This window comes from Heterodontus francisci, chromosome 16 (assembly GCF_036365525.1).
Source record: "Heterodontus francisci isolate sHetFra1 chromosome 16, sHetFra1.hap1, whole genome shotgun sequence".
NCBI classification, from domain to species: domain Eukaryota; kingdom Metazoa; phylum Chordata; class Chondrichthyes; order Heterodontiformes; family Heterodontidae; genus Heterodontus; species Heterodontus francisci.
In genome coordinates, this window is record NC_090386.1 from 19814662 (window position 1) to 19831967 (window position 17306).

Below are 17306 nucleotides of genomic sequence, written 5' to 3' on the forward strand. Positions count from 1 at the left end.
ACCCTGAGACCGTGCCCCTGTGTTCTAGCTTCCCCCACCAGGGGAAACAACCTCTCAGTGTCTACCTGTCCAGCCCCTTCAGAATTTTATAAGTTTCAATGAGATCACCTCTCATTCTTCTAAACTCCAGAGAATATAGGTCCAATTTACTCAGCCTTTCATCATAGGACAACCCTCTCATCCCAGGGACCAATCTAGTGAACCAATGCTGTACCACCTCCAATGCAAGTAAATCCTTCCCTAAATATGAAAACCAAAACTGCCAACAGTATTCCAGGTGTGGTCTCACCAAAGCCCTACACAATTGTAGCAAGACTTCCATATTCTCATTCTCCAACCCCCTTGCAAAAAAGGCCAACATGTGGATAAATGTGAGGTTATCCACTTTGGTAGCAAAAACAGGAGGGCAGATTATCTGAATGGCTATAAACTGAGAGAGGGGAATATACAGCGAGACCTGGGTATTCTCGTACACCAGTCGCTGAAGGTAAGTATGCAGGTGCAACAGGTGGTAAAAACGGCAAATGGTATGTTGGCCTTCATAGCGAGAGGATTCGAATACAGAAGCTGGGATGTCTTGCTGCAATTATACAGGGCCTTGGTGAGGCCAACCTGGAATATTGTGCGCCGTTTTGGTCTCCTTATCTGAGGAAGGATGTTCTTGCTATAGAGGGAGTGCAGCGAAGGTTTACCAGACTGATTCCTGGGATGGTGGGACTGACATATGAGGAGAGATTGAGTCGGTTAGGATGATATTCGCTAGAGTTCAGAAGATTAGATTAGAGATACAGCACTGAAACAGGCCCTTCGGCCCACCGAGTCTGTGCCGACCATCAACCACCCATCCATACTAATCCTACACTAATCCCATATTCCTACCACATCCCCACCTGTCCCTATATTTTCCCTACCACCTACCTATACTAGGGGCAATTGCTAATGGCCAATTTACCTATCAACCTGCAAGTCTTTGGCATGTGGGAGGAAACCGGAGCACCCGGAGGAAGCCCACGCAGACACAGGGAGAACTTGCAAACTCCACACAGGCAGTACCCGGAATTGAACCCAGGTCGCTGGAGCTGTGAGGCTGCGGTGCTAACCACTGCGCCACTGTGCCGCCACATGCCACTTGCCTTCCTAATTGCTTGCTGTACCTGCATGCTGACTGTGTTCCTTGTACGAGCACACCCAAGTCTCTCTGAACATCAACATTTACAAGTTACATGCCCTTTAAAAAAAAGTTCTGCTTTTCTATTCTTATGACCAAAGTGAATAACCTCACATTTCCCCACATTATACTCCAACTGCCATTGCCACCTTGTTGTCCACGCACTTAACCTGTCAATCTCTTTGCGGCCTCCTCACAGTTTACATTCCCCCTTAGCTTTGTATCATCAGCAACCTTAGATACATTACTCTCGGACTCTTCATCTAAATTATGAATATAGATTGTAAATAGCTGAGGCCCCAGCATTGATCCTATTGGCACTCCACGAATTACAGCCCACCAACTTGAAAATGCCCCATTTATGCCTACTCTCTGCTACTCTATCCATGCTAATACATTAGCCCCAACTCCACAAAACTTTATTTTGCCTATTACTTTTTATGTGGCAACTTATTGAATGTCTTTTGGAAATTCTGGTATACTTCATCGACTGGTTCTTCTTTATCGACTCTACTAGATGCATCCTTAAAAAACACGCATAAATTTATAAAACACTATTTTCCTTTCGCAAAACCATGCTGACTTTGCCTGATCATACAATAATTTTTAAGTGCATTAAGACTTCCTTTATAATGGATTCCAGCACTTTCCTGACCACTGATGTTACCTGTTTTCACTTTCCCTCCTTTCTTGAATAGCGGTGTTACACTTGCTAACTTCCAATCTGCTGGGACCGTTCCAAAATCCAAGGAACCTTAGAGACATAGTCATTTACAGCACAGAAAGAGATTATTTGGCCCCTCTAGTCCCTGCCAGCTCTCCGCAAAGCTATGCAGTCAGTCCCACGCCCCAGCTCAATCCCCGTAGCCCTGCAAGTCTATTTGGCAGGTGGCCATCCAACTTCCTCATGAAGTCATTGATTATCTCCGCTTCCACCACTCTCATTGGCAGCAAGTTCCAGGTCATTACCACCCGCTGCATAAAAAAAGCACTTCCTCATATTCCCCCTGCATCTTTTGTCCAAAATTTTCAATCTGTGTCCCCTAATCCTTATACCGTTTGTTAATGGGAACAGTTTTTCTTTGTCTAACTTATCTAAGCCTGTCATAATTATTTATTATTTTTTAAATTATTTTATTTAGAGATACAGCACTGAAACAGGCCCTTCGGCCCACAGAGTCTGTGCCGACCAGCAACCACCCATTTATACTAACCCTACAGTAATCTCATATTCCCTACCACCTACCTGCACTATGGGCAATTTTTTACAATGGCCAATTTACCTATCACCTGCAAGTCTTTGGCTGTGGGAGGAAACCGGAGCACCCAGCGAAAACCCACGCAGTCACAGGGAGAACTTGCAAACTCCACACAGGCAGTACCCAGAATTGAACCCGGGTCCCTGGAGCTGTGAGGCTGCGGTGCTAACCACTGCGCCACTGTGCCACATAATCTTGTACACTTCTATTAAATCTCCCCTCAATCTCCTTTGTTCCAAGGAGAACTAACCCAGCTTTTCCAAACTAATTGTGTAACTGAAATCCTCCATCCCTGGAACCATTCTGGTAAATCTCCAGTGCACCCTCTCAAGGACCCTCACATTGCTCCGGCACAGTGGCGCAGTGGTTGGCACCGCAGCCTCACAGCTCCAGCAACCCGGGTTCAATTCTGGGTACTGCCTGTGCGGAGTTTGCAAGTTCTCCCTGTGACCGCATGGGTTTCCTCCGGGTGCTCCGGTTTCCTCCCACATGCCAAAGACTTGCTGATTGATAGGTTAATTGGCCATTAAAAATTGCCCCTAGTATAGGTAGGTGGTAGGGAAACATAGGGAAGGTGGGGATGTGGTAGGAATATGGAATTCGTGTAGGATTAGTATAAATGGGTGGTTGATGGTCGGCACAGACTCGGTGGGCCGAAGGGCCTGTTTCAGTGCTGTATCTCTAAACTAAAGTGTGGTGGCCAGAACTGGACGCAATACTCCAGTTGGGGTCCAACCAGAGCTTTATAAAGGTTCAGCATAAATTCCCTGCTTTTGTACTCAATGCTTCTATTTATGAAGCCCAAGATCCCATATGTTTTACTAACCACTCTCTCAATATGTCCTGCCACCTTCAAAGATCAATGCACACGCACCCCCAGGTCCCTCTGTTCCTGCACACTCTTGAGAATTGTGCCACTAAGTATATATTGCCACTCCCTAGTCCTTCTGACAAAATACATCAACTCACACTTGTCAATATTAAATTTCATCGGCCACCTATCCATTATGCGAGCCTATGTCCTGTTGCAGGCAAGCACAGGAGGTTTGCCCCACCTCCAAGCCTGGTGTTGTCAGCAAACTTTGAGATTCTACGCTGTATTCCAAGATCCAAGTCATTTATATAGAGCAAAAAAACCATCGGTCCCAGCACTGATCCTTGGGGAACACCACTGTCTACCATCCTCCAGTCTAAAAAGCAAGCATTTACTATGACTCGCTGTTTTCGGTCCTTAAGCCAACATTTTATCCAATTGGAAAATCATAGCCAGCGCATCCACTATCTCTGCAGCTATTTCTTTTAGAACCCTAGGATGTAGTCCACCGGGCCCTGGGGATTTGTTGGATTTTATCCCTCGAGTTTCTCCAATATTTTTTCACTGCTGATATTAATTACCTTATTTTCCTTACTCGGTTAGCCCCTAGGTTACCCTTTATTTCTGGTATGCAACTTGTGTCTTCTATTGTGAAGACAGACACAAAATACTTATTTATTTTTATTTAGAGATACAGCACTGAAACAGGCCCTTCAGCCCACCGAGTCTGTGCCGACCAACAACCACCCATTTATACTAACCCTACAGTAATCCCATATGCCCTACCACCTACCTACACTAGGGGCAATTTGTAACAGCCAATTTACCTATCACCTGCAAGTCTTTTGGCGGTGGGAGGAAACCGGAGCACCCGGAGGAAACCCACGCAAACACAGGGAGAACTTGTTCAAAGTCTCTGCCATTTCCCCATCGTAATTTCTCCTGTCTATGCTTCCAAGGGACCAACATTTACTTTAGCTACTCTCTTCCTTTTTATATAAAAGCTCTTACAATCTGTTTTAATATCCACTAGCTGGTTTACTCTTGTATTCTATTTTTTTCCCTTTTTATCAACTTTTTAGTGGCCCTTTCCTGGTTTTTAAAACACTCCCAATCCTCAGACTTGCTACTATTCTCTGCAACATTACAAGCCTCTTCTTTCAATCTAATACTATCCTTAACTTCCTGAGTAAGCCACGGATGGATCCTTCTTGCTGAGATTTTATTTTTCAATGGAGTGTATTTTTGTTGAACATTTTGAATTGTTTCTTGAAATGTTTTCTTTTGTATATATACTGCCATACCTTTTAGTCTAGTTACCCAATGAACCTGAACCAACTCTCTCCTCATTCCTATATAATTGGCTTGAAGATTGAAGTACGTCACTTTCAAACTTAACATGGAATTCAATCGTACTATGATCACTATTTCCCAGTGAACCTTTTACTATGAGATTACTAATTAATCCTGCCTCACTCTACATTGAGATTAAAACAGCTTTATCCCTAGTTGGTTCCACAACTTACTGCTCCAGGAAACTACCAAGAAAATATTCCAGAAACTTATTATCTAGACCAACCTTGCCAATTTGATTGGTTCAGTCTATATGAAGATTAAAATCCCCACAATTACTACATTGCCTTTGTTACAAGCTCCAATAATCTCTTGTTTAATGTTCTCTCCAATTATATATCTACCGTTAGGGGGCCTATAAACTACTCCCACCAGAGTTTTTGGATTCTTGCTATTTCTAATCTCCATCCTTACTGATCGTACTTCATAATCTTCTGAACCAAGGTCTTTTCTCACTAATGTCTTTAAGTCATTAAAATACTGCGAAACCTGGAATATTTATTTCCCAACCTTGGTCACCTTGTAGCCATGTCTCTGTAATGGCAATTAAATCTAAACCATTTATTTCTGTTTGTGCCACTAGATATTTTTTTCACGGGATGTGGGCATCACTGGCTCGGCCAGCACTTATTGCCCATCCCTAATTGCCCTTGAAAAGGTGATGGTGAGCTGCTTTCTTGAACCGCTGCAGTCCATGTGGTGTAGATACACCCACAGTTCTGTTAGGAAGGGAGTTCCAGGATTCTGAGTAGTGAAGGAATGACGATATAGTTCCAAGTCAGGACGGTGCGTGGCTTGGAGGGGAACTTGCAGGTGGTGGTGCTCTCACGTATCTGCTGCCCTTGACCTAGAGGTCGCTGGTTTGGAAGGTGCTGTCGAAGGAGCCTTGGGGAGTTGCTGTAGTGCATCTTATAGATGGTACACACTGCTGCCGCTGTGCGTCAGTGGTAGAAGGAATGAATGTTGAAGGTGGTTAGTGGGGTGCCAATCAAGCAGCTGCTTTGTCCTGGATGGTAATTAACTTCTGCACCCATCCAAGCTGCACCCATCCAAGCAAGTGGACAGTGCTCCATCACACTCCTGACTTGTGTCTTGTAGATGGTGGCCAGGCTTTAGGGAGTCAGGAGGTGAGTTACCCCCTGTGGGGATGAGAGGAGACTCGGTGGGAGGCACGAGGGACTCCACCACCTCACTGGCAATGGAATCAAGGTCGTCCTCCGCGCCCTACACCGAAACCCCATCCTCCTCCGGGTCGTCACTGCCAGTGGCCAACACACCCACCACACACTGTGGGGTGGACGTGCCAACTGGTCCCGCCTTCGTCATGATCCCACCCCCAGGATCGATGGCGGAGGAGTCCTCTCTGGGTTCTAGGATGGAACTGGAGCCTGTGGGTACCAGCAGTTCAGGACCCCCCTCCACCTCCGTCCCCAGGCCAATCAGCGGTCCAGGGGAGATGGAAGTGCCCGACTCTGGAAATCCTACCAATGGCAGGCCCCCCACCTCAGGAGTTGACAAGATCACAGGGGCATCTCCCGCACCTCCGTTCCGAGGGGTGGAGGGCTCCCATCCATGGCTCGAGGCCCTGATCATGTTGGTGGCAGGGGGAGCCTGAGGACCCACGCCAGGAGATGGACCCCGTGGTTCAGGGCCTTCTTCAGAGGAGGGATATCTCCTCCTCTTATTTCAGGAGGGGTACGGACTTCTACGTCATCAGGGGCCTCTGCCTCCGCACCCACCTTTTGCCTGGTTACCCTGGGCCTGAGCCCAGCCCTGGGGCAGATGGATTCCCCGGGAGCGGGCCTTGGGTTGAGCTCAGACTCGGGTTGTGTCACGATGTCCAGGGGACATGCCTCTCGATGTTTATTTTTCCTCCGCGCCTTCCTTCCAGTTGGACGGGCACCCCCCTCCCCACTGGAGGCCGTGAAAATGGTATCTGGTGGAGGTGTAGGGGGCGGTGAGAGGAGGTGCAGCGGCGCCACCCTGGGCTGCCGAGGTGGAGTTGGCAGACGGGAGGTTGGGGCAGTTCTTACGAACATGCCCCATCCCCTTGCAGAAATGGCACCGTGCCCCGTCCAAGGTCGAGAAGACGCGGTAGGCCATCCCCTGCAACTCTACATTGAAATAGCCCGCTGTAACCTCCTCCCGCGCCAGCTGCATGAATAGCTGGCGACGGAAAGAGCGCACGTGCCAGAGGCTGTTCTGCCGAAGACCGAGCGGGACTGGGGTGAGCCCAGTCTTTACTTCCCCCAGATGGTGCAGGTGGAGAAGGAGGAGCTCACCAGGAATGAAGGGTGGAACATTTGACAAAATGATTCGTTGTGCAGTGGCCTACAGGGGGTCCACTGGAGAAAGGTCCCGCCCACGGTGAGCCCCTTGCTCAGAGCCAGGGACACCGCCCGCTCGGTCTTCAGGAAAAACACTGCCTTCCCGTACATTTTAGAGGCTGCAATAATGACCAAAGTGCCGACAACCTCGGTCATGGCCTTAACACATACCTCTATCGTCATGTTCGGATGGACGTAGCTCTTGACCCCATGCTTTGATGTTATTGGTGCAAACAGTGACGAAGCAACAGCTGCAGTAGCCGCAGCAGCATACGTGCGAGAAGGCCCTGCCACCGGTGAAGAGGGACTTGCTATGGGGTTGCAGAGCCACGCCCAGCCTTAAGAAATAAACTAACAGTTTTTAAACTAAAGCAATATGATGGGAGGGGTGGGGGTAGAGGAGAATAGGTGTGCAAAGGAAAAGGACAAGGAGAGGAGAGGATAGACAGCCGAGTGTTGGAAGGGAGAGATGAGCTGCGAGGATGTTGTTGTGCTTCGGTGGTTGGAGCACCTTACTTCAGATTTCACAGTCCTGTCTTCCAGTTCCCAAAGATCAGGAGCATGGAGCTGAAATGCAACCAAACTTGAGGAGCAACCCCTTCAAATACTCAAACAGGGACTGCAACCTCGCACATTCCATATAAACATGGAACATGGACTTGTCCAGACCGCAGAAATTATAGGCAACCTGGGAGTCCATGAACCTACTTAAAAGTTTATTGCACGGGACTGTCCTGTGCAGCACCCTCCACCCCAAGTCCCTGACGTAAAGTGGGAGGACTCCCACATAGAGAGACCTCCACCGGGGTTGCCCCTCGCCGCCAGATGGCAACACAGGCACCATGGCACGTCCAGGTGGAAGACGAGGGCGAGGAAGTGGACAGCGTGCAGGAGCAGCCCGTGGAACGGTATGGAACGCATTTCCGAGAAGCGGCTCGGGTTGTGTGGGACTGGCTCCTGAGGAGGGTTTCGGGGCCTGGGTCCGATGAGCTGTTCCGGCCGAGCGGGTGTCAGCTCGGCCGGGAGCACTTCCTACTCCCGAGCCCCCTCGCCATCCGCAGTGTGGGGCATCCCAAGGGCTTCGGCTACTCCTCCGCCCGTCGGTCCGTCCCCAGAGCCAGCTGCCCAGACAGCCAAGCGGGGGAGCGCCCTGACTGGAGGCGACCATGTTCCAGACTCGGAATAGATCCAGGTAAAAGACAAGCAACTCCATCAGAGAGGCACGGCTAACGTTCTCTGCCAGGAGCTGCGTGTCGTCTTGAAGGCTGAGCCCCTGGTAGAAAAAATATGTCGCCAGCACACAACATCTGGGAGGACGCTCGACGTACAGGTATCTTTGCAGGGTTCAAAGGCGGAGAGTCGCAGCCTGGGTGCGGACGCACACCAACGACTGGCCGCCCTCCTCAATCGGGAGACTCAGAACCGCGGCAGAGACCCAGTGTTCCCTCTTGCCCCAGAAGAAATCGACGAGCTTCTTCTGGATCTTGGTGGCAAATGCAGGGGTTGGGGTCAAAGTGACCAACTGGTACCACAGCATCGAGGCTGGTTTATGACCAGCGCTCGGCCCCTGTAGGAAAGCACTCGGAGCAGTCCTGTCCAGCGCCCCAGCCGAGTGGTCACTTTCGCCTCCAGCTCCCCGTGCTGTACCTGGCCTGAGAGTGTTTGATGCTGACACTGGCTGCCTAAACTGGAAAGTGTTACATTTCCCTGCACTAATATCCCTCAATTTGATGAGCAGAAAGTGAAAAAAAAAATGCTAGGACCTAGTGTGCATATCTAGATCATTGATACAAGATACTGGTTCCACCTGTAGATAGTAATGATTCACTGCCATCCACAGCCACACAGATCAGTAACAACCTACATTCCAATCCCAGTGGTGCTGAGTGAGTTGATCGCAGCAAAATGCCAATTGTTTGAATACTGATACTGCTCATTGCATGCTTAGCCTGGAGTGCAGAAACTGTTTACCACTGCCAATCACTGTCCAGTGACTCTTGCTAGAAAATGCATGAATGTAGGAACTGAGCAAAGACAGGATGAGGCTGTGACGCACTCCCTGGTCTTATAGCCCTTCACTGCTCACAGTCTCAGCTTACAGACGATGAAAGGACACTTGAATGAAGTACCAGAAGGTAGCTGGCACTCGTACAGTTTGAATCATAGATAGTTTAAGGCACAGAAAGAGGCCACTTGGCTCATCGTGTCTGCGCCGGCTGAAAAACGATCCACCTATTCTAATCCCACCTTCCAGCATTTCGTTCGTCGTCCTGCAGATTACAGCACTTGAGGTCCATATCCAGACTCCTTTTGAATGAGTTGAGGATTTCTGCCTCAACTACCCTTTCAGACAGTGAGTTCCAGACCATCACCACCCTCTGGGTGAGAGGTTTTTCCCTCATCTCCCCTCTAATTTTTATACCAATCATTTTAAATCTAAGCTCCCTCGTCACTGACCTCTCGGCTAAGGTGAATAGACCCTTCACCTCCACTCTATCCAGGCCCCTCAAAATGTTATACATTTCAATCAGATCTCCCCTCAGCCTACTCTGTTCCAAGGAGAACAACCCCAGCCTATTCAATCTTTCCACATAGCTGCATTTTTCCAGTCCTGGCAACATCCTCGTAAATCTCCTCTGTACCCTGTCTAGTGCAATTACATTCTTTCTGTAATGTGACCAGAACTGCACACAGTACTCAAGTTGTGGTCTAACCAATGGGTTATACAATTTCAGCATAACCTCCCTGCTCTTGTATTCTATACGTTGGCTAATAAAGTAAAGGTTTCCATATGCCTTCTTAACACCACCTTATCGACCTATCCTCCTACCTTCAGGGAGCTGTGGACATTCACTCCAAGCTCCCTCACTTCCTCTACACTTCTCAGTATTTTCCCATTAATCGTGTATTCCTTTGCCTTGTTTGACCTCCCCAAATGCATCACCTGACACTTCAAGTTGAATTCCATTTGCTGCTTTTCTGCCCATTTGACCAGATCAATATCTTCCTGCAGCCTACAGCTATCCTCCTCACTATCTACCACACGGCCAATCTTTGTGTCGTCCGCAAACTTCTTGATCATGCCCCCTACATTTACGTCCAAATCGTTAATATACACCACAAAAAGCAGGGAACCCAGTACTGAGCCCTGCGGAACGCCACTGGAAACAGCCCTCCAGTCATAGAGTCATACAGCACAGAAACAGGCCCTTCGGCCCATCATGCCTGTGCTGGCCATCAAGCACCTACCTATTCTAATCCCATTTTCCAGCACTGGGCCCATAGCCTTGCATGCTATGGTGTTTCAAGTGCTCACCTAAATATAGTCACTAAAACACCCATCAACAATTACCCTTTGTTTCCTGCCATGCAGCCAATTTTGTATCCACCTTGCTGCATTTCCCTGGATCCCATGGGATTTCATTTTTTTAACCAGTCTGCCATGTGGGACCTTGTCAAAAGCCTTGCTAAAATCCATGTAGACTACATCAACTGCACTACTCTCATCTATCTTCCTTGTTATTTCTTCAAAAAATTCCATCAAGTTGGGCAAACAAGATCTTCCTTTAACAAATCCATGCTGACTATCCTTGATTAACCTGTGCCTTTCTAAGTGACAGTTTATCCTGTCTCTCAGAATAGACTGCAATAATTTGCCCACTACTGAGGTTAGACTGACTGGCCTGTAATTATTTGGTCTATCCCTCGCTCCCTGGTAAGGAGGGGAAACACCTAGCAGCACAATGTACCCAGCCATATACTTTAAAATGCACAGTCTGGATTAAACTCAAATCAGCTCGTGAAAAAAGTGCTGCAGGAAAGAAGAACTCAGGAGCTCAGTTTAATAATCCTGGCATCTTATGGATCCTGATTTTAATCACTCCACCATTGGTGGCCATGCCTTCAGCTGCCTAGGCTCTAAGCTCTGGAACTCCCTCCCTAAAGGTCTCTATTTCTCCTCCTCCAAGACACTCCTTAAAACCTCCCTCTTTGAACAAGCTTTTAGTTAGCTGCCGTAGAATCTCCTTATGTGGTTCAGTGTTAAATTTTGTTTGATAAAACTACTGCTAAGCTCCTTGGGATGTTTTAGTATGTTAAGGATGCTATGTAAATACAAATTGTTGTTGTAACACTTCTTCAGTGCTGTACTGCAGTGCCGTACTGCAGTGCCAACCTGGAATGGGGCTTGAACTAATGCAGAGACAACCTCAAAGCACTGCACAAACATGCATGAGAGAATATTACTCTGTTGCAATGATGTCACCAGAAGCAGATACATTTAATTCATATTTAAAACATTCACGTATCTTTCAGATGGAGACAAAAAGCAAAATACTGCAAATGCTGGAAATCTGTAGGAAAAACAAAGTGTTGGAAATCCTCAGCAGGTCTGGTAGCATCTGTGGAGACAGAAACAAGAGTTAACATTTCAGGTTTGTGGACAATTGGGTTCTGACGAAAGGCCACAGACCTGAAACGTTAACTCTGTTTCTCTCTCCACAGGTGCTGCCAGACCTGCTGAGTATTTCCAGCATTTTGTTTTTATTTCAGATTGAGGGTATGGTCAAGACTCCACTGTGTGACGTTGATCGTCACTCCGTACTAAGTAGGGGAGGGGGCCATGAGATGTAAAGCTTTCCTGTGACAAGTTTTCTGCTGTAGTGGGTGAATAAACGGTAACGACTTGCATTTATATAGCACCTTTAGTGTAGTAAAATATCTCAAGACACTTCACAGGAGCATTTTCAAACAAAATTTGACAGTGAATCAGATAAGCAGACATTAGAGGAATGATTAAAAGCTTGGCCAAAGAGGTAGGTATTAAAGGGCAACTTAAAGGAGGAAAGAGAGGTAGAGGCAGAGACATTTAGGGGGAGAATTCCAGAGCTTAGGGCCAAGACAGCTCAAGGTATGACGGCCAATGACGGAGTGGTTGCCAGAATTGGAGGAATGCACATATCTCAGAGGGTTTTAGGGCTGCAGGAGATTACAGAGCTATGGAGGGCTGAGGCCATGGAGGGAATAGAACACAGAGAGGAATTTTAAAACCAAGCCATTGGTCAGAATGGAGCAGGCTCACCTGTCAAATGGAAAATGGATGCCAAATCCCAGCTCTGCTGCTCTGCTCCCAGTTTGTTGATTCTGGCTGGAGGAATTTTTTTTAACAAGCGTTTTTTTTGTGTACATCCAACATCATTTCAAATGTTTTTCACGCACACACACTCGTTCAGTAAGATAGCACAGTTACTAGGGTCACAGCAGCATTGGGGATGTACTGCAAAAAAAAACCCTGCTGTACTATTACATTGTTTATCCTCAGAATCGGGAGAGCATTGCAAGTTGCAGAAAGCAGGGTGCGGTGCCAAGGGCTGATCAGATCAGCCACAGGTGCTGGATTAAAGTCTCAAACTGATGCAATGATGATTAAAGCCTGGCTCGGGTATAAAATTAAAACACGACCAGGGCCTGACCCGCCCACAGCCAACCCGAGCTCTTTCATTTTTTTCTCGCGCCCAACCCGTCCTGACACGACACAAATCGCCTTCATCCGTTCCGGCAGCAGGCTATTCCTGCAGCTGAAGTTGTGGGGAATCATGAGTAAGCCTGATCCTGTGACTTCCCGGAAGCAGTGACCAGCTGAACCCGACCCAAGCTTGAATACTGGACTCAGAGTTTCAACCCGACCCGAACCCGACACATCTAGTCGGGTTCGGCTCGGGTAACCAGGCTTTAATGCTGAGTATTTACCTTCAATGTGATTTTTTTTTGCTGCAGTATGTTGATTCAGAGAACCAAAAATAAGCAGAGATATGTGTACAGATCCCCACCCTGACACTGAACACCTCACTGCACTAATACCGCTCTTCAAACACCACAGTGCCCATCTACTACACACCGCTCGCCACCCACCGCAAACCGGGCCATGCGCCACCCGCCACAAACCTTGCCGCACGCCACCTACCATGTGTAAGAAGTGCTTTCATCACCCACCGACACCTAACCCCTCACTCCCAAGATACCCCTGTCACCCCCACAGACACTCACCTCAAAGCTCATCCCCAGACAACCCTCTCACTCCCACACACTTCATATCGATTGGGCAAATCAAATTGGTAAAGATAGCCTTGAGGATGAGTTCATGGAGTATATTTGGGACAGCTTCTTAGAACAATGTGTTCTGTAACTAACCAGGGAACAGGCTACTTTAGACCTGGTAATGTACAGTGAGACAGGATTAACTTTTGATCTCATAATAAAGGATCCTCTAGGAAAGAGTGATCATAACAAAATGAATTTCAGATTCAGTTTGAGGAAGAGAAACTTGGGTCTGAAACTAGTGGCTTAAACTTAAATAAAGGCAATTGCAAAGGTATAAAGACAGAGTTGGAAATAGGTTAAAAGGTAACAACAGATAAGCAGTGGCAGACATTTAAGAAAATATTTCATAACTCTCAGCAAAGACATATTCCACTGAGAAAGAAAGACTTTATGAGAAGGTTGCACCTAACTAAGGAAATTAAGGATGTTGTCAAATTGAAAGAAAAGGCATACAATGCTGTGAAGATTAGTGGTAGGCCAGAAGATTGGGAAAAATTTAGAAACCAGCAAGTGATGACTTAAAAAAAGGGAGAAAATAGAGAACGAGAGTAAACTAGTAAGAAATATAAAAACAGATAGTAAGAGCTTCTACAAGTAAATAAAAAGTAAGAGTAGCTAAAGTAAACATAGGTTCCTTAGAGGTGGGGAATTAATAATGGGAAACAAGGAAATACAAAGTTTAGTTTAGAGATACAGCACTGAAACAGGCCCTTCGGCCCACCGAGTCTGTGCCGACCATCAACCACCCATTTTTATACTAATCCTACACCAATCCCATATTCCTACCACATCCCCACCTGTCCCTATATTTCCCTACCACCTACCTATACTAGGGGCAATTTATAATGGCCAATTAACCTATCAACCTGCAAGTCTTTGGCATGTGGGAGGAAACCGGAGCACCCGGAGGAAACCCACGCAGACACAGGGAGAACTTGCAAACTCCACACAGGCAGTACCCAGAATTGAACCCGGGTCGCTGGAGTTGTGAAGCTGCGGTGCTAACCACTGCGCCACTGTGCCGCCTACTAAACAAGTCATTTTGAGTATTTTGAATCTGTCTTCATGGAAGACACAAAAAAATAGCCCAATAGCAGAAAAGCATAAATGGAGGTAAAATGGAGGGAGTAACTTAAAACAGTCACTATCACTAGAGAAAAAGTACGAAGAACACTAATAGGACTAAAGGCTGACAAGTCCCCTGGATCTGATAGTCTGTATCCTTGGGTCTTAAAAGAAGTGGCTGCAGTAATAGTGGATGTTTTGGTTGTAATCTTCCAAAATTTCCTAGGTTCTGGAAAGGTCCCAGCGAATTGGAAAACCACAAATGTAACACCTATTTAAGAAAGGAGACAAAAAGCAGGATACTACAGGCCAGTTAGCCTTACATCTGTCATTGGGAAAATGCTAGAATCCATTATTTAAGGAAGTAGTAGCGGGACATTTAGAAAATCATAATGCAACCAGGCAGAGTCAACATGGTTTTGTAAAAGAGAAATAGTTTCTGACAAATTTATTAGAGTTCTTTGAGGATGTAACAAGCATGGTGGATAAAGGGGAACCAGTAGATGTCGTGAGTTTGGATTTTCAAAAGGCATTCAATAAGGTGCCACATAAAAGATTACTGTACAAAATAAGAGCTCATGGTATTAGGGGTAATACATTAGCATGGATAAAGGATTGGCTAACTCACAGGAAACAGAGAGTCAGGATAAATGGGGCACTTTCAAGTTGGCAAACTGTAACTAGTGAAGTGTCACAAAGATCAGTGCTGAGGCCTCAACTATTTACAATCTATATTAATGACTTGATGAAGGGAGAGTATATTGTAGCCAAACTTGTTGGTGATACAGATAGGTAGGGAAACAAGTTGTGAGGAGGACACAAAGAGTCAGCAAAGGGATATAGACAGGTTGAGTGAGTGGGCAAAAATTTGGCAGATGGGGTATAATGTGGGAAAATGTGAGGTTGTTCACTTTGGTGGGAAGAATAAAAAAGATTATTTAAAGGAAGAGAGACTGCAGAACGCTGCCGTACAAAGGGATCTGGGTATCCTCGTACATCCCTCGTACAAAAAGTTAACCTGCAGGAGCAACAAAAAATTAGGAAGGCAAATGGAATGTTAGCCTTTATTGCAAAGGGGATTGAGTATAAACATAGGGAAGTTTTGCTACAACTGTACAGGGCATTGGTGAGACCACACCGAGTGTACTTATTTAAGGAGGGATATACTTGCACTGGAGACACTTCAGAGAAGGTTCACTAGGCTGATTCCTGGGAATGTTAGGGGTTGCCTTTTGAGAAAACATTGAGCAGGTTCACTGGGATTTAGAAGAACGAGAGGTGAAACACTTAAGATTCTGACAGGGCTTGACAGAGTAGATGCCAAGAGGATGTTTCCCCTCATGGGGGAAATCTAGAAATAGGGGCACCGTTTTAGAATAATGGGTCTCCCATTTAAGGCGGAGACAAGGAGGAACTTCCCCTCTCAGAGGGTCATTAACCTTTGCAATTCTCTTCCCCAGAGAGCAGTGGAGACTGAGTTAGACAAATTTTTGATCTGCAAGGGTCATGAAAGGCAGGCAGGAAAGTGGAGTTAAAGCCACAATCAGATCAGCCATTATCTTACTGAATGGCAGAGCAGGCTCGAGGGGCGGAATCCTGCTCCTATCTTATGTACAGAGACCCTCACCATCCCCTGACACCTTCCTCCCCGAACCCACAGATGACCCCCACAGAAACCTAGACCATCCATTATTATTATTATCATCACCCTCCCCTCCCCTCCCCCCGGCCGACAGCTACAGGGGCCCGCCCAGTGTCCTTTATCCAGGCAGAGCTGCGCTGTTTCCGGGGCGCAGTTAACCGGAAATAAGCTGGGTCTTGGAGCCCTACTCCTTACCGTGCCAGTCTGCTCGGGCTCCGGCAGGCCGCCGGCCGGACTACTACCCTCTCCACTCGTTCCCATGGTAACCGGACCTCGACTCGCCGCCAGACTCTCAGCTCCCAGCGGAAATCACTCGGCGTCACTTCCAGGGAAAAGCCGCAACGGCGTCCACCGCCCCCCGGAAGTGGCACCGACGCCATCTTTTTGTGGGGCGCAAAAGCTGCTTCTGGTGTCTCAAGCTACCATGTTTGTGCGGGGTGGGCGTTCCTGCAGCTTAGTGTGGGGCAGGGGAGAGGGTTCCGTGTGTAGGGTGCCAATGGCGGCTCGTTTCTATCGATTAAAGAAGCCGCTGCAGTGAGCCTGCCTCGGTTCACAACTCAAAGGAAAAGTCCTCCCGCTCTCCATCCCCCTGATCGCAGTATCGCCGCGGTCTCGAAGAGGCGCCATTGGGCGGTGCTGCCCCCTGGCGCTCCGGTCCGGAATTCCCGTTCAACCGCCTCCTCGCCTTCTTTAGGCCGCGTTTCCAAGTTGTAACTGTGGTGGCTCCATAGCTCAGGGGTTAGAGCACTGGTCTTGTAAACCAGGGGTCGCGAGTTCAAATCTCGCTGGGGCCTTTCCTGGAGTTTTAGCATCAAAATCTGTTTTATTTCTCTGTGATGTGAAAGGGAGTTCAGAGGGAGATGGTAGATGTAAAATGGAGCAGGAGAGTATAATAAAGGAAATGGGATGTCCTAAAGAGCGATGAAGGAAGGGGAGACTCGAGGGAGAGGGGAGAGAGAATGGGATGGAGAGCAGAGGGAGGACAGGCTTGAGATGTCGAGATGGAGTAACAGAGAGCAACAGGAGGGGGATGGAGAGAGCAAGTAAGATAATAGGGAGAGAAGGAAGGGGAGGTCTGGAGGGTTAGAGAGTAGGGAGGTTCAGGCACAAATGTGTATAGAGACTGAGGAAGGGAAACAGTTTGTGCTCCTGCCTTCTCCTACAGTACTGGTCCCAGCTGACACTTCTGTGGGCCAGACTGTCCAGTTGGATGTGAGCTGGTTTATAATGTAGATATTAGAGCACTGGCCTAGTAAACTAGGGCTGATGTCTCACACTGACCTGTTCAATGTGTCCGTTTTATTTCTGTGAAAATGTGAAGGGATATAGAGACAGGGAAGGGATGAAGGAGGCAGAAAGAGAGCAGGAAAGGTCTCGCTGGTGGTCTGAAATGCCAAATTGTGCACACCTCCTCACACCCACCACATTGTCACCCAGGGACCCTTTACACATACATATGCAGGTCAAAATGAGTACTGATTTCCCTTTGCCAGTTACACTGAGTCACATAACAGTACTAGATTACCTTTACCAACGTGGACTCCAAATTTGTACTGGGTTAGTTAAAGTCTCCCACTAA

The 17306-nt window shown here is 47.4% G+C and overlaps 1 protein-coding gene and 1 non-coding gene across 3 annotated transcripts in view; one reads left to right on the forward strand and one right to left on the reverse strand.

Annotated features, from left to right (window-relative positions):
* LOC137377997 (ubiquitin-conjugating enzyme E2 C-like) overlaps nt 1-16053 on the reverse strand; it is a 141914-nt gene extending 125861 nt beyond the window's left edge. The window contains exon 1 of one of the 2 annotated variants that reach the window (XM_068048026.1): nt 15923-16049. In XM_068048026.1, the coding sequence (XP_067904127.1) occupies nt 15923-15988 (66 nt within the window). In that variant the 5' untranslated portion in view covers nt 15989-16049. Of the gene's footprint in view, nt 1-15922 lie in introns of both variants that reach the window. The other variant, XM_068048027.1, reaches the window with a different exon arrangement.
* Nucleotides 16054-16448: 395 nt separating this feature from the next.
* trnat-ugu (transfer RNA threonine (anticodon UGU)) lies at nt 16449-16521 on the forward strand. Its single transcript has one exon. It is a non-coding gene; the product is annotated as a tRNA-Thr (tRNA).
* Nucleotides 16522-17306: the final 785 nt, after the last annotated feature.